Source organism: Fundulus heteroclitus, chromosome 2, assembly GCF_011125445.2.
Source record: "Fundulus heteroclitus isolate FHET01 chromosome 2, MU-UCD_Fhet_4.1, whole genome shotgun sequence".
Lineage (NCBI taxonomy): Eukaryota > Metazoa > Chordata > Actinopteri > Cyprinodontiformes > Fundulidae > Fundulus > Fundulus heteroclitus.
The window spans coordinates 7428657-7450954 of record NC_046362.1 but is presented as its reverse complement, the minus strand read 5'-3'; the positions used below and the strand labels follow the sequence as shown (position 1 = coordinate 7450954).

General features: G+C 42.3%; 1 protein-coding gene across 1 annotated transcript; it reads right to left on the bottom strand.

The window, feature by feature from the left end:
* Positions 1-1446: 1446 nt before the first annotated feature.
* hsd17b12a (hydroxysteroid (17-beta) dehydrogenase 12a) lies at positions 1447-20362 on the bottom strand. The gene is made up of 11 exons (XM_012862506.3): positions 20021-20362; positions 11204-11250; positions 10223-10298; positions 8244-8351; positions 6847-6911; positions 6685-6729; positions 6267-6301; positions 5450-5531; positions 4903-4968; positions 4206-4355; positions 1447-2787 (listed from the first exon to the last, which is right to left on the bottom strand). The coding sequence occupies exons 1-11, from the start codon at positions 20196-20198 to the stop codon at positions 2647-2649; spliced, it is 993 nt and encodes a 330-aa protein (XP_012717960.2). The 5' UTR covers positions 20199-20362; the 3' UTR covers positions 1447-2646.
* Between the last annotated feature and the right edge of the window lie 1936 nt (positions 20363-22298).

The following is a 22298-nucleotide window of genomic DNA, read 5'->3' as shown; positions in this document are numbered from 1 at the left end:
TACTTTATCATTTTATAGCTTTGGTTTTGTAATGTATGAATTTCGTTCAGTTCATTAAAAATAGTTCCTCTGTCTTTAAAGCACAGGAATTGCTCATTTGAATGAATATTGCCATACAAAGATAATTGATTGTATATTTTTTTATTCCATACAACACACTGTGGTTTTCTAAACTATACCCACCATGTTGGAAATCCCTGCACCTCCACCAGTCTTCATCTTAACAGCCTCCCAGACCAGTTCCCATTGTTTTTTTTTTCATTAATTTAAAAGAAAAGTCCCGATTTTGTGAAACGCTGTAGTTTACACGGCTATTGTTTAATGGTATATAAAGTAATGCTGTATAGCAGGTTTATTTATAAAGCACTTTTCAATAAGACAATCCAAAGGGCCAGAACATAGGAAAACAGTGAAGTGCATTGCAGTGAGACAAACTTCAACACTAAAGTTCCAACTAATAAAATTAAAATAAGTAAATCCTTGAGTTGCTGATCTAAAATAACTTTGTCCAACTTTTCTTAAAACAACTAAAATAGGAAAAAAAAGTGTTTATTTCTATTTATAGACTTTTGTTTATAAGTGAGGCATCTTGTGCCGATTGGCTGTTATCGGCTGGTCCTGTAATGGTTGCACTCTTCTCCAGAGTGATACATTTGTAACCTTTCTACAAACTGTGGCTTTACCCGAAGGACCTAAATAAGCTAATCTCAGGAAAATTCCAACTGCGACATGTGAACCTCCTTTCTGGTGAATCACATTCAATTCCCTTGATAGATATGAACTCAAGACCAAATGCTGAAACAGAATGCTCTTTGGCAAAGCATTAGTTTAAAGATGTCCAGGTCACTGCACTTCAGTTGAGTGGTGCAGAACAAATGTCCCAATATTTGAAAAGTTAAAGTTTTGAAAAGGTCTTATGTTTTACATTACAGTGTCATTTTCACCAGGAGTGTTACACTTTTACAAGCCACTTTGATTTAATGATCTCACCTGCACAGGTGATGTTCCTTCGACACACTGAATGGGTCACGATGCATTATAGATAGGGCTGATATGATTTTGTGATTAAAAATTGTACGCAAATATTAACCAATAAAGTTCCACAGTCACCAATGCTTGAAACAAACATCACATTTACATTGGGAACTTCAATACCTTCCACCTTAATATATCCGTTCTGATTTAGATTAAATCAGATTGTGGTATTAAAATCTACATTTAATCTGGGGCTCAAATTGTTGAACACAACACCCACTTATCACCGAAAACCGAATATTCGCCAGCTCCTCTCGACGGTGAGCCGTAACTCGCCCTCTGATAGATGGGAAGCACTTCAAGGGTGGAGATTTGCACATTTGAAACATTAGGAATAAAAAAAATAAAAAAATAATACTAATAAATAAAGTCCAATTTAAACATGCTAATACATACAAAGCATCACAGAGCTTCTTCTGCCAAAGCTTTTATTAATAAACAGTAGAAAAGATAAGTTGCATTAGCAGAATGACTGTAAACAGTGCATTTTACATGTAGAACTCTTTATTTAAGCATATAAAAAGACTAGAAAAAAAAATAAACCATATTCACAAAACCACTTAAGGTCCAGGTCAGACCACATCATATGGGGTATTGTATCAGGCGTCAAGTATAAAAAGGATATGCATTGTTTGATTCTGAAAATGTAACACTTGGTGGCATCTAAACTAATCTAACTGTAAAAACATAGATGAAAAGCTGATGATGCGACAACCCAAGATTGTTGGTATTAAAAAACTATAACCAATGAAATCTTTGCTCTACATTCAACAGAATGATCTGTCAATATTAGCGCCATTCAGATACATTAAGGAAACGTGCCAAAAAAGGGGCGAGAGTGATTACAATAAAGACCAATCTAAATCGTTCACTTTGACAGCTGAGATTCTGTCACAATAAATCAAACAACCACCCCGTCACTGAATCCAACCATTTCTAATAATATTACAAGAAAAGAAACTTAGAATCTGAGTAGACTTGAGCTTGGAACAAGCGACACGTCGATACAACCACAACCCACCACAGTGACAATTTAAATAAGTTGCAAAACACAAAATCTGCAAAAAAACAAAAAAAAGGCATGATGAGCTCTGTAAGGCAAATAAACTGGCATAATAAAAGCAGAAACCGCTATTTCTGAATATCTCATAAGTTAAGAGAACTAGGTTCAAAGCTAGCGTTGCGGATTTTGTGTTTTGCACACACGTCTTACAAATATACAATAAATAATTATTTATATATATATAAAATAGATGCCCATCACCATTTTTCACTGTTTACTACAGCAGGGTTCGGTCATTTGTTTTACATCATCATTCCCACCATTAGTGTCAGTGAAAAAAAAAACAAACAAAAAAACAACAACAACTGATTGGCACCATTCATCAAAAGCACAACTTTATCACAACTTCTTGAATTCTTTGGCTACATCTACCCAGACAGACATCAGGGCAGACTGTTGCAGCTTCAAGTCTGCTGTGCATCTTTACTCATAAGGCACATAAGGTTGCATTTTAAAGGCAGCTTCAGAGGGTCAAATCACATCAAGATACTTCCTCAAGCACAGTCACTGCCAAAAAGCAGGGGCTGCCTGCGTCGTCGGCAGCCTCATTATTCAGTTTTCCGACTGGCTCCGTTATTTTGCTCCCACTGCTTTTTCCGCCTCAGGTATCCTGTGCGTTGAAGACGGTTCATTCTGGCGCCCAGGAAGATAACAATGCTGCTCGGTACCAGCCTGGTGGTCACCCAGCCCTGCGATCAAGAAACACAAGCACTGAAAATTAAAACAAACTGGTCTCAAGCTTTCATTTAAACGAACACAGCACAAATATAATTACATTTTCTGTAAAGAGGTATTGGAACCATTTTAGTGTTGACTGATACTACAAGCTGGAATTCATTATGCGTTTTCTGTAATGCAAACAGGGCAAAAAGTTCAAATGTATACACTCGACCCTCCTAATAGTTGGTTACATGTGTGTCAAGATTCTGGTAATTCTAGTACGATAGATTCAAGCTCAATTTGGTATGTTTCCCAGCACAAATTGTACCTTTAGCCAGGGTGAAAGTCTCAAAAAGGGTCAAAATTGGGGCTCTTCTAGAAGCCCAATATGAAGCTGCTTCAGCCAGCACAAAATCTATTTTGTTGTCCATCATTGTGCTGTTGGAACACCCATCTGTGTCCAAATCTCAAAACACCTCACCCAAACCAACACACTCTGACGAAAGATAATTGTTCAACCTGTTCAGAAACCACCAAGGTGCATAAATCCAAAACTGCTACAGCGCAAGCACCACCGTCTGTAGTTAGGGGACTTGATTTTTTTAACCAGACACTACTCTCCTGGTCAGCCCCTTTTCAGTTCATCTTGATGTTCAACAGCAACCTCGACTGAAAATTGTAGCTACACATATTGACAAACCAAACCCCTACTGGCAGAGTTTTGTGGTCAGAAGAGGTAAAGATTAAGCCATTTATCCACAATAAATAGAAACAATGCTTGGAGTTGCCACATTAAAGCTTTCAAATCTGGGAACATGTCTGCAAAGTTTTAGCTTCACCTCAAATTAGGTTTTAACCCGCTATACAACAAGACAAAGATTTTAAAAAACGCACACCAACACTTCTTTTAGAACGGACAAAGCAGGCAAACCTTAAGGTTCTGGAAAGGCCCTGACCTATACGGCAAAGAAAACGTGTGCGCTATGCTAAACTCTGGGGCTGTGTGAGGATACCAAATTGAATAACCTTCCATTTCTGATGAGAAGCACGATCAAATACCCAGCTTTGATTTTACCAGAAGCTTGTTGATGGCAACAAAAAGAAACAATCTGCAACTGAGAGGGACGTTCAACCAAATATCTGCGCCTTTATGCGTCAACGACCTTGCACAGGTTCTAGAAAGTTGAACTTGTACACATGAATTTTGTTTTTTAAAGTTTATGGAATTATTACCTATTCTAGGAGAATATTTTACCCATCCTTAAAGACACAAAATTGATTATTGCAGTTAACAAGTAGTGGCAAACTGTGCACCAGCAATGTTTAAAACCTATTCTAGCATGGCTTTACACCTAATATCTAGAGAAATGTTCTAATCCATTGACCAGAGGTTTACACCATCACTATAAATAGTTAGATTTCTCCACCCCGGTTCCCTTATCCTTACCATGACAGCGTGGGGGAAGTAGCCATTGGTCTGGCTCTGCAGACCCACAGTGTTGAGCTCAGCTGCCACGTATCGCTCAGGGGTTGGTTTATCCAGGGTGGGCTTCCTGATACGGGTCATTTTGGTTGCCACAAAGAAGGGGAGCACACTCTAAATAGCATACAAAAAGACAAAACAGTTTCATCATGTGAGAAGGGCTTAAAATCATTTTTAACTTGAAATATCTTCTGTATTGTTCCACTGAACTACTTGTGAACACTTCCGCCACAAGGTGGCACAGGTACCCTGCAGTGCTCCACAGAAAAGGCCCGTCTTATTTAAAGAATCACTGCCAAAGTTTTAGGCTACGGTTTCCCCTCAGTCAAATGGTCTGTGGACCATCTCCAGCCAAAAAAAACCCCAAAATAAATCTACTTAACATAAAAAAAAAAAAAAAAAATGATATTCAAAACAAACCATGCACACATTAACTTGACTTTAAATGTTACACATTGCAAAGAAAATAAACCCTGATGGCAGAATATCATCCACAATCATTACATCCATTTAAAAACTTTACTGCTGTAATGTGCTCCTTCCATTTTCAGCTCCATTCCTCAACATATTACATCAAAAATCCCTGAGTATGATGCAATCCTAGAAATGATCGCAGCATGTGGAGATTCAGTGTCAGCGGCACACATGATGGAAAACCAACCTGAACGAGGATGCCCTGCCGTCTGTACTCCTCATGAAGGCCACGAGAGAAGAAGTCCACGAAGGCCTGCAAACAGAGGCATTAAATACGGTCAAACTTTTCATTAGCGTTAGAAAGGGTCACAGGGTGGCTGGAGTGATTACGCATTTTGGACCCATGGTACCCAAAATATCAGTTTCCCAGAAGCTGGTACTTGGTTTGGTGAAAATAAAATGCAATAAAAATGTGGAACCCCAATCTGCTCAGTGCCAAAAGAAAATGTGCCTCTGAGTTGTTTACACCAATGAAATACAAACTCTAGTATCAACAATTAGACATGTCTAGAAACCAGGATGATAATTATTGGGCTTAAGTTTATCTTAAAAACTATCACTATTGTGCCAGTTGTGATTCTAAATCATTTTAAAAATCTTAATGGGAAGTTTTTCCCATGCTTTAATCAATGAACGTCAATTAAAGGCTCAATATTCCTACATTTTTTTCCAAACATAATGCTACTGCAACATCAGACTATTTTTACACATCTCTCCAAGAATTTAACACATACCTTGGTTGCAGAGTAGACGGTGAGCAGAGGGACAGGATACATGCCACTGGCAGAGGAGATGTTCAGGATGACCCCTTTCGATCTGAGAGAAAGCGGAAGTTTCATGAGTAAATTCAAGAAAATGAAGAGCAGACCCAAAAAATACTCAGGATGGACAGAACCTTTAGAAGACAGTGTGGAAATTTTTAAAACTTCCAAACTTTTTTTTTTTTCTTATTTAGATCTGAAAATTTTAAAGTCCAATTCCAGTCATTCTCAGACTAGAAGAACCTTCCAGACCACAGAATAAATAATTAATGTGCTTTCTCACTCAAAAGGCAATTTTTTTCTCATTTTTGATAATCTACCCAACACAGTAGCAAATCTTACAAAAAAAGAAAAAAAGTTAATCCTGCACTGCCGTGTGGTAGTGGCCGTGTGCGTTGCCATGGCAGCCTGTTGCTGCAGTGATGTAGTGAAGACGCTACAGCCTCACACGGCACCAAATGTGCCTTCATCGCCATTGGCCAGCGGAAATCACATGGGAATGGAGCATCCAATAGGGTGGGAAGAGCACTTTGTGTGAATTGAAAGCTTGTCAGCATTGCGAACAAAGGAAGAGAAGGAAGAAATGCAGTGATGTGGGGGGGGGGGGGGGAAAACATGTTCATTTCTCATCCAACCTGCTAATGAAAACTTGTTTATGAGCCAGAATCCTCTCACAATAAACATGTTTATTTTGTAGAGATTCTTGATGAGGCCTGCGCCTCCTCCCTCAATCATTCACGCTGCTGTTCTGACTGCAGTCACGTCGCAAAACATGGAAGCCCCGACTCACCTCTCAACCATTTTGGGCAGCACCAGGCGGGTCATCTAGAAAACAAGGACAACACCGTCAAATTAGTCGCCATCGACAACAGCAAGCAGACAACGGCGGGTAAATAAAGATAAAGAGGAATCACACGGACAGAATAAGAAGGACTAAAAGTAGCAGGGTGAGAGAGGGAGATGGGCAGAAAAATCAGCAGAGAGAAAGAGTTGCGTGGGTGGCGAACACAGACAGCGTTGGTGTAGTCCACCGTTGCTTTGGGAACAACCGAGAGACTGCAGGTACCACGGTGGGAAGAGCAGAAGAAGGGGAAAAAAAAATAGAGGAAAATGAAAGTATTGAAGGTGAAAGCCTAAGACTGGCTTTGGGTGTTGACTTGGGTCATTGCATTTATGAACAATTATTAGAAACTGAGCAGAATCCTTACCTGGCAGACAGAGGTCATGTTGACGTTGATCATATTTGTGATGAACTGAAATAGAGAAAATGTACATTTAAGATAAAAAAAAAACCATTTAAGATACATTTGTTAAAGAGTCTAATATTAATGCAACTTGTGATTTCCACCTGCACACATGGATTTACTTACATCATTCAGATCAGGAATTTGGAGGTAGTATTCAGGGTACCGGTAGGACACACCAACATTGTTAACTGTTGAAGGGAAAAAAATAAAGAAATAAAAAAAGTAGGGAGAGGAATTACTCCACTGATTTCAGAACCCACCTTAGAGTTTCAGGGTTTAAAAACAAAACATTTTTAACATCAGCCACAAGGTGGCAGCAAAAGCCAGCAAGCTCTGACAGGGATTCACAAAACAGTAGACGCAACCACACCTTTCAACCAGTAGAGAACAACTGGTTTCATAAAAAGAACAAAGAGTTCCTGAAATTTTCTGCTGAAAAGTACAGCACGAACCCCGGGATGAGAACATCTACAGACTACACAGGGGCTCGGATCACACAACTGCCCTGTTGCATATTAAAACTTGCAGAAAAATAATTTCGTTCGGTGAAGATGCTTCCACAGGTAGAGTTTGAGAATCGAAAAGGTCGCTTGTTCCAAACACATGTAAAAAAGTACAGATCAGCCATTACTTTTGGGTCTAAAGCTCATAATACCTGATTGAGGTGGTATTTAACAGAACACATACGTGAAGAAAACCTGGCACACGCACTGACAAATTGATCCAAAGTCAAACCAAAAGATCTGTTCTGCAATCTCAAGTATCCGAATGAGACCAGTTCACCAGTTCCCTCATGCTGTCCAATAGATAAACAACCTCCATTCATCAACATTCACATGCAACCTATAGTATGAACATTAAAACCTTCAAACTAAGTTAAACCAATATATACATTTTTAAAGGAGGGATTATCAATTTTTTTGTCTTCCAATTCTCTCCGCAGGTTTCATTTTCAAATTTATATACTTTTCCAGATCCCCTTTTCTAGATTCCCTCAGCTTTGTTTGTCACCTCAGCTTGAAGGTCTGACCTTTTTGCACTTTTGATTGGTTAATTAATTCTAAGGACTACAACATACAGTATAGTGGATGCATTTAATGAGTAGATGAAGAAATCGAGTGTACATATTTTCCTGGATCAGACCTTACTGATCAGGTTGACCAAGTTATACATCTGAGACCATGACCAAAATTGAGACTATAATCCTACACTAAACAGTTTTAAATAAAAAAATATATATATATATATCCAAGATCTATTGCTTTAACAACACATTAGAAAGGGAACAGTCAGGGATCGTTTATGAATTATAGCAGACCATTAATATGACCCTTTTTAAAACCCTGAAGCAGAAAATATAAAAAAAAAATCCATACTTTAATGTTGTGTCTGTCTTTACGTTTGATCCCCACACTACACATAGCAGGATAACAAATGTATGTATTCATACAACCCAATCAGAAGGCAAGTCGATATTTTTAAAAGATATTTAAAGAAGAAAAAAAAAAACCAGCTCTTACCAAGAACACCGATCTCCAGATTAGCCAGTCCTTCCTCAATTTTGGAGTAAATGTCGAGTCTGCCGAAGTCAACAGCGATTGTTCTGGTCTCCACTTTAAACTGATCCTCTGTAAGAAGAAAATAGTTCTTGGTCACGATTACACAAGAATGTGAGAAAATGTGGGGAAAAAATAAATAAATAATCATTAAACAACTCAGGTTTTCAAGGGACAAAGGAACAGTCAAAATGGTTCATGTATAAGATCCTTCCCCATTAATGGGCCAAGTTTCCCAAATTAGACCCAATGGAACAATCCTGTTTCAAATCCGATCCCCATCAGTGTCAGACAAGAACTGAAGAGGGCGCTGTGCACCAACAAACCAGAGTGGTGGTCTTCCTCGACCCCACTAACTCATGCTTGACATGCCTGCTGCAATTAGAATCCATTGTCCAAAGACCTTCTTTAGGAGACGGATTTAAAAGAGTAGTCAAGACTGTAAGCCTACACTCTATTCAGATTTAGGACAAAAAAAAGAAAAAAGTTAACAAAAAGGACGTTTTAACCATGGGGAACTATTTTATGGCTAAAAAACAAAACAAACAAAAGGGTTGACTCTAACATTAACATATCTCAGAAAGCCATGTCCAGCTCAAATTTTCAGAAGTAGTGAGGGCCTACTTTATGTTAAAGACAAAGAAAAGGACCTCAAACAAATTCAGCAAAATACTAATAATTAACTCACATAGTGACTTTGAGAGAGACTGTAGTTTGGGCAGGAAACAAACATTCAAATAAGCCTGCAGGGAATAACGGAAACGCACAAAGGTAAAATTATAGGTAGGACAAGGAGGGTTGCCAGGTTACATGTCAGGCAGGTCGGGTTTGTCAGACTAATCGTGAGGGAGGAGTGCCAGAGTTTGGCACGCCGCTCCTTGCTCGTGACTACCCATCAGCCCCCTCTGTCGAGTCGAAGCACGACAGGGGAAATTGCGCTGTGGGAAATGTCAGAAACAGATGGAAAAGACAACGAGTTGTGGAGAGGGCACCATTAACAGAGGGACAGGGCGCACGCTCGTCATTCAGCCATGGCTTAAAATCTGAAGACAGACCAGACAGAGGTGGACAAAAGTACCCCCCCCCCCCAATCAGAGACAACCTCGTGTTCTACAGGAATGAGAAATGCGAACAGTACTGCTCAAAAGAAACAAGCTGGTGCAGTTTCATAGAAGGGTGGATATTAATCCCGTCTTCCCTCTGAACAAAAGAGGAAGTGTAACAGAGCTGGTTTTCTATGCCGTGTGCAACCATTTCGTCATCATTCTAGTTGCGTAATTGACAGAGTTGTGCAGTCAGTGCTGAATATGCCACAACTTTAGATTCTAAATCCATATCATTTATTCAATGAAAAGGGAGCCACTCCCTGAAACATTTGCTTCCCACTAGAGATGCACCGAGATATCAGGCTCGGGCAGTCAGACATGAAACTTTAAAAAAAGTACCTCTTTCAATAAGTTAACCACCATTCCAAGTTTCACTAGATAACTATACTCCTAATGTGACTGATTGAAGAAGGCGAAAGACCATTTTCATTACTGGGATTAAAAAAAAAAAAAAGCAGCACAGAAGACTAGGAAGCCATCAAAATGAAACAGATTCTGACTGGTCAGGCAACAAGAGAGCAGGACTGGCAGCAGATAACAGGATGGCTGAACGAAGTTGCCGTTTAACCAGTTTCAGCTTGCAACCTGTCAGTTCTGCAACATGCTGGCAACCTTTCCAATGTCTCAGACTTTATGGTAAGGAGATACACATTCATACGGTGCATCTCCACCCCGTGCTCTCTAAATGTTAAATCTGAAACATTCTGTCAAAATCGGAGGACCAGGGAAGCAATGCAGGCATTTTAAATGCTTCACCCCGCTCCCTATTTGTACATGGCAAGCCCTCAGGCACAAACAGAAACCCACAATGGCAGCCAAACTATCGGTTTCACTTACCCAGTGACCTGGCAACATCGTCCAACTTTTCTTGGGAGCGACTGATCAACATCATGGAGAACCCTCGGCGAGCCAACTAAAAAAAGAAAACTTAATTACAATCTATACAGCCTATACTGTTGGCCTGATTTTCATGATGCATGAGGCACTTCTAAGGTGACATCAACTTTTTGATAAAAAAAAAACAAACAAAAAATAGTAAATGTTATGTACATGTTTGCTGTTACTGATAGAAACAAGTAGGCGTAGAGACGATAAAATTAATTAACAGTTTTTAAAAATCGCTCACCGTGTTGGAGGACAGCTTTAGAATAAGTGAACGTTAAAGAGGTAAGAGATGATTTGATATTTAATGGGCACCGCAAATAAGTAGTATGGAACTCATTTTGGGGTACAGGCCAATAAAGATACACGAATCAAAAAAGCTGAGATCCAAAATGACAATTTTGCCTGGATTGGGTGTGATCGGCAAGTCCATTATGGAAACTTAACCATTCATTAAATGCATCAAAACTAAGAACGCCCATAATGTTAGGACTATAAACACTAGCACTCACTTTGATGCACTTTTGGGTTTTAAAAAAAAGATAATGACATTGATAAAGGCTAGGGTCTTATGCTTGGATGAATCATGTCGTTCCTTTATTGTTGCATTTAAAGCCTCTTTCTCCATCAATCATCCTGAAGCATCCGTTTTCCGCTTTTGTAATAGCATTGCCCTTTGGAGACAAACGCAAGAACTCTGAATCAGCAGGTCAGACCTTAACAACCAATCCTTTATTAGCCAGGAAAGGTGGAGCTGGTGAATCTCAACAAGCAACCGTTGTAGAGGGTTTTTTTCCCCCCCGTCTCTCCATTGTCAATATGCAAAGTGTGCGCGTACGTAAATAGGCCTGTACGCGTGCTCCCCTACTGAGTGCATGTGCATGAGTCACAGATTTTCCATGAAAGGAAACGCAAGTAAGGAGCAGAGAGCCTTACCTCCTCCGCATAGGATTTCCCGATGCCGTCCGTGGCCCCCGTCACAACTGGGGAGAAACAGAGGAAAAAAAAGGATAAATAAATGAGAGGTTAAGGCAAGTTAATGTGGACAGGCTCACGGCAGGGCTAGAGTCAAGCAAATATCCACTGTATGATTTAAGTGGAGGTCTGAAATCACGACACCAAAGTGGGAAAATACAATCCAACTGTTAAAAAAAATAAAAATACTCAGTCACGCTTCAGTGCGGGGGGGAAAGGAAAAAAAAAAATCTTAATGACTGAATTTCCTCTGGCTTAGGCACTCGCAAATCAAATCTTTGCTTGGAAAGTTACGACGCGCTCGCATCAGGTTTGGCCACTTGTATTAGTCAACGCCCCGAGATGGAGTTAAGCCAGAGGTTCTTACAGCGCAAAGAGCCGGTCGCCGCCAGATCAGTTGAACACGCCCTGCAATAAAATTCATAGAGCGTTTGGGGGAGACGCAATAGGCGCTACGCGGTTACAATCTTCCTTCAATTAAATAAAAATCACACGTATGGAGAAAGGAATGTGTGCTGCCACGCATGGCGAAGTGGCGTGGATGTAAAGAGATCTGGAGCTTAAAGTTGATGCTAAAATACCTCGCTTATCTTCATGCAATGGCGGCGGCCCTGCCTGAAGACAACATCTAGTTCAGAAATCGAGTGGAGGACAGAAAGTCCTGTCAAGTAAGCGTGGTGCAGAGCGGTTCGGCAAAAGGACGGTTCTCATAGGAGGACGGCGAAAAGGCCGAGGAGATGGAGTCAGCGAGGGGAAGCGGATATTTGTCTTGCGTTTAGAGTGCCCCTCACCTTGTGAAGGGAAAGAGGCTATTTTTAAACCTGTGCTGCCATCAACCCCAAACCACATCTGATTGAAACCGACCGAGAGCAGCGCATAGGTAAAAAAAAGGAGGGAATGGGGGGGTAAACATATGCAGATGAAGAGGGGAATAAGTGCAGTGGCGGTCGTGGAGTTTAGTGCCGCTTACAAAAACGCATGCATATACACATGAAATTTTAATGGAGGCAGAGGACATTCTCTCGCAAAAGGGCTTGGAGAAAAAAAAAATGAAGATGACAGGGGTGGGGGGGGGGGATACAGAGAGGAGGGAGTGATGACGAACATAGAGAGGGAGGAAGGAGGGTGAAGTGGGGTAGGGAGGGATCCTAGGGGTGGCTAAAAATAGAACTGGAGCGAAGCAAGAGAACAAAAGAGTGGAGGAGATATAAAGAATGGAGATCAGAGGGGACGAGAAGAAGAGAGGGAGAAGCAAATGAATGAGAAGGCGAGGAACCAGAGACACTTGCACCAAGTGAAATGGGCGAGCGAGAAAGAGCAAGAATCCCTGGTTATTTTTAAACCCCCCCCCCCCCCCCCCCCCCCAAGTTAAGAATGAAACGCTCCATGGCAGAAAAGCCTCAATGGGCACGGCTTGCACCAAATCTGGTTGAGGCTGCAGCTGCGGGGAAGGAGGCAGGGAGGAGGCTGCAGCTGCTGCAAAGAAAAATGGCTGAAGGAGGGAGAGGGTGGTACCCCCCATCGACATGAAGAGGATGGGGTTCGTTTCAGGGGCTGTAGCATTTGAGAACACGGGAGATATTCCCAGCGATGTGCATTATGGGGGTGAGGGGGGGGGGGGGCGTAACCTGTAAAACTGGAGGAAGATGGTCCAAGGCATTCCTCGAAAGAAGATTAAACTCCTTCAAGGAACCAGATGAAATAAATTCACCTCAATGTCTAATTGCATCAAGCAAGTTCCTGACACATGGGACTAACCCATTTTCCCAAAAAGACGAGCGGGAAGGGGCTATCGGGTGCAGGGAAGGTTGCCCATTTGTGGGAACGGAACAAGAATGCACCAAAAGCGCACGTAGAGCGCAACAGCTCGAACCCCCGGCCCTTCCACAGACGCACAACGTGCCGATAGAGCAAGGCAGGAATGCTCTCCGACTACAAACCTGTCCACGCTGATCTGTTCGTTTGAGATGGATGTTCCTGTCAGACACGTTACACATTTTTTTTGGAATGCAGCTGGTAGTTTTCCAAGCGTACACCCTCAACGGAGAACCTTCGCCACGTCATGTTATGCATGTATTAGATAAGATTTCATCGGCAAGTACGGGACCTTTAAAAAAAAAAAAAATTATCCTAAAAAGATCACGAGAAGAACAAGACCGACATGGGTGTTCAGCTACCACACAGTCACGGTGCGTTTAAAACTCACTTCAAAGGAAGTAGTTGAGGAGCTCAAACATGCATCTGCCCCCATCTTTCAAGATTATCTGAAGCTTCTCGTTTTGTCATCTTTAACCCCTATAAAAACAGCCAAACTACTGCCTTATGATTTACCAGAAGAAGAAAAAAAAGACACAATGGACATTTAAGCTCAAGAGTTTTTCCAGATATGAGATAAGCCATTAAAACCACAAAGATTTCTCTTATTCATATTTGTGTAATGTTTTTTTTTTCCCCTCCCCCGTGGGGCACTAGTTGCACTCCTCGTGATGTACCCATGAATGGCTACACTCCTCCCATCCATTATATAATGTACCGTTTTCTCAATAAAAAAAATCATCCAGCAGCTAAGTGAATCTTCACTGCATTCATACCCTGACAAATTCCTCACGGCAATTGACAAAAAAAAAAAAAAAAAAGGAACACAATATCAAACCCACTATTCTTCTAACACGCCTTTCCTTCATCCCAGTTTTCCCAGTGGGATTTAATATCCCCTCACGTGACCAACGCATGACATCAGCGACATAAAGCGCCAACGCAACAAAGAAGGCATACGCAAGTGAGCACGTGAGTGACAGAAGCACTGACGCCAACACAGTGAATGTGTGTTGATGGGGCGCAGAAATGCTCTGTGTGTGTGTGAGAGAGAGAAAGAGAGGGAGAGAGGGAGAGGAGGGGGACTTGCTGCTGCTTCCCTCCATCCACGTTCTGCCACCCATACCAGCGCCTCTGAGAAAGTGGTCCAGCGTTGCTGGGTTCTGGGCAACCTGACGGGGGCGCATTTGCACTGCGGCTCAGCTGTGCCTGCTGCTGCATAACACATTCAGAGGTATTGACATCCCCCAGCCTTTCCTCTCTCTCCCTCTCCCTCTCCCTCCCTCCCTCAGCAGTGGAGCAGCCCCTGCCTGCAGCCTGCTCACTATTCTGAGGGTCTAAAAAAAGCAGCTAGGGGAGTAAAAATAGCAGTGCCTGCACTGGCTCGTCTGGGAGCTGCCCGCCGCAACACCTGAATACCAATAAGATCCCCTGCCATCATGGCCACGACGCCAAGGGGGATGCTGGGTCCTGAGCCCGCCACTTAATACGCTCCAAGGGATGCGTTAGCGCTCCAAGCATGGAGGGGAGGAGAACAGTCGCGTTGGTAAAGCTAACCTGAGAAGAAGAATCCCAATAACCATTTTCAGGGAGGTCGCAGACATTGTGTTCCTCGCAGTTGCATAAACCGTTATACCATATGGCAAATAAAATAAAAAAAAAAAATCTCATCCCACCTTTCACATTCAAACACACAACCGACTGGGAGGTCACATGTGTGGTGTACACACACAGACAAAAATAAAGCTTAATCCAGCCAAAAGGAGACGGGGATGAGGCGGTGAGGCACAACACAGAACAGCAGAATATGTATTTTCAGAGCTGCTTAAGATAGAACCTGCATCTATTTTTATTTTATGTGTGTGTGTGTGTGTGTGTGTGTGTGTGTGTGTGTGTGTGTGTGTGTGTGTGTGTGGGGGGGGGGGGGGGGGGGGGCAATAACTACACATTTTTTCTCTTCCAAAAAGTGTCCCCGTTTTCGCCTCTACTTGTTTTCCCAATGACTCAAAGTTCCCTTTGACGACTTTAGGACAGACTTCACGCTTGCTCAGTATGAGGGATTGCTGCAAAGCCATCAAAAAAATGCAGACGACTGTCCACTGTGGCTCTACGCTCTTTCATGAAGAGTGAATGCTGCTTGTCAAGACTTGATGCAACCTGCTGGGTTTACTTAGGACTTTTTTTTGACAATCTGTATAACCTGATCCAATCTGTATAATCTGATTGAATTTGACTTTGGAAAGTGCCTTGTGATGACATGTATCATGAATTGGCGCTATATGAATAAAATTGAACTGAGGTTTCAGCAGAAACCAGGCTCATTCAACAGTGTGAAGAAAAAACTAAATATAAACCAACAGCCATCATTTATATTTGCCCAGCCACTAATAAGAACTTTACTTTCTCCCCCAATCAAATCAAAAGAGAGGCTTTTTCGAACCCAATGACATTCAGGTCACGTAATGCGATAGGAGCATAACTTCATACAGAACATTCCTCATCGAACATCCTAGAAGGACTGACGTCTTTCAGTAGATGACAATATCTTAAAAACTGAACCTACCACATTTTCTTCAGACAACCCGATACAACTATGTCTTGGGAAATGCTGGCGGTTTGAAATGCTGCGTTAAAACTGCATGACGGAGGTTTTTTAACTGATGCTCTAGATATCATCTTAGAATGCCTGGGGTAACGAAATGGTTGCGCAACAGGTCAAATGGGGACTGAAAAACACTGATCAACAGGAACAAATTTTAAAATTCACCTTTTAATATAAAAAAATAAAATAAAAACACCAAACGATTCCTTATTTAGCTCCTTGTCGACATGCGTTTCTACAGACTACGTTTTGAAGTTGTCTTTATTTGAAGCAAACCCAGGAGGCTACATCAAATTAGGCCATTTTGAAGCAAAAAAAAGAGAAAATTTAACTGAATCGCAAAAGTAATCAGTTTTACTCAGACTGTTTATTCATAGCATTCAGAAATGCCAATGCAACCATTTGTAGAACATAAAATGGAAAAGTCAGAATCCTTTAAAAAAAAAGAGACACCAATTTTGATTTCCCTCAACGTATATCCTGGCCTGAGAACAAATGGCTGGGAAACACCAGCACTGTAAAAAAAAAAGAAAAGAAAAAAAAATTAACTTGCTAAAAAGCTAATTATGTGATGGCCTAATGTGAGAGGGTGTTTAATAGTCAAATATTTCAGATGGGCAAAGATTATGACAAAAAAAATAAAAATAAATAGAGGGTGGTGCACAGCAATCCCTTTCCCCAAGAAGAAAATGTGCACAAGGCCTGAAGAGGGACGGAAACGAGAGATGCAGGGGATTCTTCCATCTCCATGTTTTCTCTACAGCATCTGTTCCTCCGGCACGTGTGACAGAGCGTGTTCGTCACATAAACAGCGGTGCACTTTCCCTCCGCCCACACGAATGGAGCGCTAGAGGGAAGCACATTCACAAGGATAAAAAAGGAGAGACCCTGCATCCATTGAGGCACGCACGAGGACGGATTTCATTCACATGCGCATTCCAGTTAAAGCCCAATTCATAAAAATGAACCCTGAAAAATATTTTTTGCCTACAGTAACATGTTCACTTCGTCAGATCTGGTGCTGATAAACCTGCATTTTTATGCTTTTCAAACAGACCAGACCCGTGCCTGAATCCTCCTTACATAATGGGGCCATTTTCTAAATAAGCTAATGTCAGATGGAAGTAGGGGTGGAAACAGCCCATCATGTCCCCCTCCCATCCTCACAAAAGCCTCCCCTTAGTCTAAAGTCAATTACCTATAATGAAGTTTTACAAGCACGCAACAGAGCAGACCGCAGCTCTTGCTTACATAATTTAGCAGAGAGCGGGGAAAACCCAAGGATGCTGCATATTTGACAAAAGATCTGCATTTCAGATTAAAAAAAACACAGATGTTTTAAAAGCTTTGAAAACTACACTAATATTTTTCTTTTAATCAGTCTGACATGATCACTGCAGAAAGAACATGCAATAAATGAATAAAATGGTTTTGGCTTTAGAAAGAAATTATGGTTTGCTTAGGCATCCATCAAAGGGGGGGGTCGCAGCTATAAGTTGCCATGCAGAGACAGTGCAGTGCAGCAGCTGGAGAAACAGGTCTGAGTCGTGCTGCAATGCCCCCGTTCTGCCCTTAGGGGTCCCAGGGAGGCAAAGGGTCTCCCGTGGAATCCCTGACCTGCTTGCCAGATCTGCAGGGCTTCATCCCAACAGACACGTTGCAGGGATGGTGGTTTACATAAAACTGTTCACCTTCTAAAACTGCAAACTTTTTTTTTTTTTGCACTTGTGTAGGAAAATTCTTTATCAGAAAACAGTCAAACCAGTCCAACCTGACAATGTCAGATAACATCATCGGCCAAGGCAGCCTGTCGTTTCTAGAGGTGAAATCATTATGCGCAACTTTTTTTTTCTGCTGTATTGAAATAATTTGCTGTTAAATCAACGCTTGTCTACAGTTGCTTGGAGTGAAATAAGCGATTAATAGGAGTTTTACATAGAAGTACAACTCTATTCCTTGTTCGGCTGCAGTAGTGAATACATGATTTACTGTTACGTGTTGTCAAGATAAGGAATATTGAGGGGGGGGGGGGGTAGTTTCGTAACTACAAGAACTTGAACTCCCCGAGATGAGAGATCCAATCTAAATTTCTCTTCGGACACTCAGACTAAAGACAGCTTTTGTACATTGAAGATTAACAGTGATATCTTGAGGCAATTTCTATACCTACCGCCGCTTCACATCTGAGCTGGAAAAGTTAGGGACCAAAGCTGCTTGAACGCAACATTGAACTTGGCTACATCCAAGAATACTACTGAGAGTAAAAACTATTCATAGAAAAAAAAAAAGATGCATGTAAAATGTAAAACCAAGCACAGATGCACTGTGATGGCTAGTAGACTAAATTGGAAGATGGCTCCCACTTGACACCCTGCTTAAGGCCTCATATAATAAGCTCTGGCTTATTTGTAGCCCGTTTGTCTTGCTAAAACTCAGGACTCCCCCCCCTCCTTCTGTACACTTCAAAATAAGGTAGACTAGTCGATAAGCACTAATGCATGTGTGTGAGCAGAGAAAGCATTTAATTTCTAAATGATCAGCGAGCACTCCCCGATCCTTTATTCTTCAAAATAGGGGAAAATGACGAGACATGTCAAGCAGAACCCGTGGAATCAATGTGAATTAGTTCAAGACTGAAAGCTGCCATAAGCAGTCGCCCCACTTGCTGAATGTGCCGCTTAGGAAGAAGAAATGTAAGAAAGAAAGGAAAGAAGAAGAAGAAAAGAAAAGAAAAAAAAAAATCACTGCCGCCTAAACTGGCTACACAGGCGCATCAGGGCCAACCTGTTGAGGACAACTCATCATGGCGCAAAGCCAACACCCCCCTCCCACACCCGCTCACCCAGTGCCATCCCCAGCCGTTGTGACCGGGGACAAACTACAGACTCGTCAGACTGGTGGAAGACATTGGTTTCAGGGAGTGGCATGCAAGTTAACAAGTTACGCAAAAAAAAAAAAAAAAAAAAAAAAAAAAAAAAAAACGTGGAAAAGTTAGGATGAAGGTAAATCTCTGGTGCGACTAAAGACCAACCCCCTGAGTCATGCTTGATCCGCAGGACCATGACAATTAATACGCATAATGAGTCACTCTTTCATTACGCAGAACCCAGAACAGAAACCTCTAGTAAGAAGTTAGTATAAATGTCTAAATTTCTTTCTTCTTGGGGTTTGGTTGGAGAGAGAGAGAGAGGGGGGGGGGGGGGGGATCAGAATATATAAGACGAATGGATGACGATGAACAAGCATGATTCATCAGTGCAGGGACATTCCTCCGCATACACCGTCAGAGCCACGAGGGGGGTGAGGGGGACAATTGCCATAATCATTCCTAAAGGTGCCCTATCGTTGCGTCACCCACTCACCCCCTCTCTTATGGAACCACGGGAATAATAAAAAAAAAAGGGGGGGGGTATTCGGGGCTGAACTGCGTCACGGTTTTCACATCAACTGTGTGGCGTTTCGGTGTGGACAGTTTTCAAGATCATCCGCCTGCTTTACTTTGGATAAAAAGCAGCAGGGTACCGACCCACCCCGACGCGAAGGAAAATTAAATAAAAAGCCAAATTACGCAGCAGTACTTGTCAGAAAAGGGAAAAGACTGGAGAAGTGGGTCAAACGTTGCTAGTCTTCAACATAACACACACACACAAATACACACGATGAATGGGTCCCACTGGATCAAATGCGTTTCTGGAGGTTGTTCAATTATCGGTGTTCATCAAACATGAGAACCCCCCCCCCCCCCAAAAAAAAATAGATCATGAAGAATATAACAAGTGAAGAGTAGCACGTGTCAAAATGATGGAGTGACAACTTTAACGTGACACGTGCCAATCAAAAGCGTCAGAAATGAGCTGAATGTGGGTCACAGATTGGTCTCACATTCTCGGCGTTGTTTTTTGGGGACCGGGAGCCTTAAACGGCTCTCTGAAAAGTGCGCATAGCCTGCGCAATTTTGGCTCCTGGCTCGTCAATGTGGGGCACCCCCTCCATTGCCCACTTTCCGTCACACGGCTCCAGCTGAGGGTTAAAGACACTTCTTGGGAGCCACCTGAAGCCAGACGATTAGGGAAATGAAAAAAAAAAAAAAAACATCAACCCGAAAACAAATATAAAAATCGAACGAAGACGGGCCAATAACTTGCCAGTCAATTAAGCGCTTACCTGCGCCTGTTACGCAACACAAACCTATCCTTGAAGTAAGTCACAGAAAACAAAACCCCAGCTGGATGCAGCTTTACGGAGTGCAAAGGGAAGTTTGAGCCTCACGGTAACCCTCCACTTCGGGGCTGGTGACCGCCATGTAACTGCAGGTGGCGTGAGGGGAGGGGGGGGGGAATGATTGCTGAAAGCCGACTCACCTGCCCATTTGCCCAGCTTCGGGGTGAGAAGCTGCCCGTTCCCCAGGATCCATATCCTAACGCCTGTGAGCAGCCTGTAGAGCAGCCACAGCGCCAGGGAGGCCACGGTGAACGCACCGACCCAGAAGAGGGGCGTCTCGGCCCTGCTGATCAGCTCATCCACGCTCCCCCGGTTCATGGCAGCAGCTTGTCGGTGACTCGGCGTGTGGGAGAGAGAGAGAGTGTGTAATACTGGAGACCTCAATTTTAGGCAATGTGCTCTAATTTCCAAGCCACAACGTGAGAGAGAGTCCCTTTATAAGGAGGTTGTAGCATCACACATACACACACACACTCCCACCCCCTCCTCCCCCCCAACACTTGTGTAGCCTGATTTGAAGTGCCACGCCCACCCCCGCTCCTGAGCGGCTGCAGCAAACGTCCCTCTGCCCATCCGCCTCGCCTCATTGGACCGCTCCCACATCCATCGTCTCCGGAGCTTCCCCATTCATTAGGTTTTCTGCAAGGAGCAGGGGCGGGACCGAGTCCAGACCCGGAACGCGGAGTGATTGGAGGAGCATTACGGCAGCTCCCATCCGGAGGTTGTGATTGGCTGTCGCCGGAACAGGTTAGACAGTTTCAGCCAGAATTATGAAACCCTCCGAACCCACGCTTTCGAAAAAAAAAAAAAAAAAAACTGCCCCTACCACTTTATGAATGAAATGGTGCCTTCATTGGTGAGGAATGTGCGCACCCACCCGCCCGAGAGAGAGAGACTTTAAAGGCTCTCCATTGGCTGAAGTGACGCCAGACTGTGAGGTCAGCTAAGCATGACTCACTCCGCTATTTTAGGTATTCTTGCCCGCATCGCGCCGCTGATAATCACCCAAAAATGTGATAACAGGTGCATGTAAGCGTCCTGACATCTAGATCCAGATTGATGCGGCACCATTCCGATCCGGCTAGTCCCGCTCTACCTGCAAGTTGTCAGCGTGCGCTGCACAGCAGATAAAAACTACAATCCCCAGCAAAAAAAAAAAAAAAAAAGAAAAAAAAAAAAGAAAACATCCACCCTGCAGTCCCCCGAGCTCTCGCGAGATTTCCCACCAGTAGTAAGGTCCCCAACCCGAAAACATTGAGGTGTGATGCGTGTTACATAAACATTCAGGCATGCTTGTAAATTTCCATCGCTTTTATTTCACAATGTTTTTTAAAAAAAACGCACACATGTGCACACAGGCAGTACACGTTACATTACAGACAGCTGTGAGAATTTTTCGTTTGTTTCTGCAAGAATGTGCAGGAAAGTTGTTTTTTTTTCCATTACCCTTCACAGCAACACCCGATCTGTCTGCAAGCCGCCATGCTCCCCGTCTTTCTCCCCATCCGTCTATCCACACGGACAAACCAAACACGAAATGCAGGTGGATCAAGACTCTGGGGCTCCGAGCAAAAGCCTGTCATGTACTCCGCAGAGGGGTGAGAGTATAAAAATGGGCTTGTCTCCTGAAATTTCTCGTGCTGCTGCTCGCAAAATTTGACACAAAGCCGGGAGATCCGAGAGGAAGGGGCTGCAAGTTGTGTAACAGTTTCATAACATTTAGTTAAATGCTATAGGAACAAAACGTCTCTGTCACTGCAACAACAACAAAAAATGCATATTTGCACAAATGTCATCTTTAATACAATTGATTTATTACACACAGACTTGTAACCTGACATTTTACTGCTATTAAATTGTAGGAAGAATAAATATGTACAGGTTCAAACAAGAAAAAAAAAAGGATCTACATTTTCAAACACATCAACAATTTAATGTATAAATCATCACACAACCAACAATATAGGATCAATTTAAATACATCCCGTCATCATCTTTAAATTTACACTTTAATAGGCACACACACACACACACACACACACACACACCATTCTGTATTAAAGGCTGTCCACCTTCCGGTCAGTGTGTCGATCTGGCTGTCCATCCGCTGTAAAGAAACAAAAAATACTTTTACAAATCTATACACTCTATAATCTTTAGACCTGTCCAAAATCTATACACAGATGCATGCAAAGCTTTTGTCCCCCAACTGCAAAGATGTGTGTAAAGACTTGAAATAGTTTTCAACATTTTGTATGAATTTGTCTCAAAGAACTAAAAATTAAAGGCGGATATACATTTTCATTTTAGCACATATATTCAGTGGGGGGGAAATCCTATGTTTGTGAAATAATTATTTTGAACAAAGTCCCTGGTGACACAGGTGTTGCTTCACTATATATTTTTAGTATAAGCATC

Excerpts from the sequence above, each read along its gene's own strand:
- hsd17b12a (XM_012862506.3), bottom strand. The coding sequence starts at position 20,198 with ATGAACCGGGGGAGCGTGGATGAGCTGATCAGCAGGGCCGAGACGCCC. Across the intron at positions 6,302-6,684 it reads ACATGACCTCTGTCTGCCAG|ATGACCCGCCTGGTGCTGCC; the intron begins GTAAGGATTCTG and ends CTTGTTTTCTAG. Across the intron at positions 4,356-4,902 it reads GGCAGGGCATCCTCGTTCAG|AGTGTGCTCCCCTTCTTTGT; the intron begins GTTGGTTTTCCA and ends TATGCTATTTAG.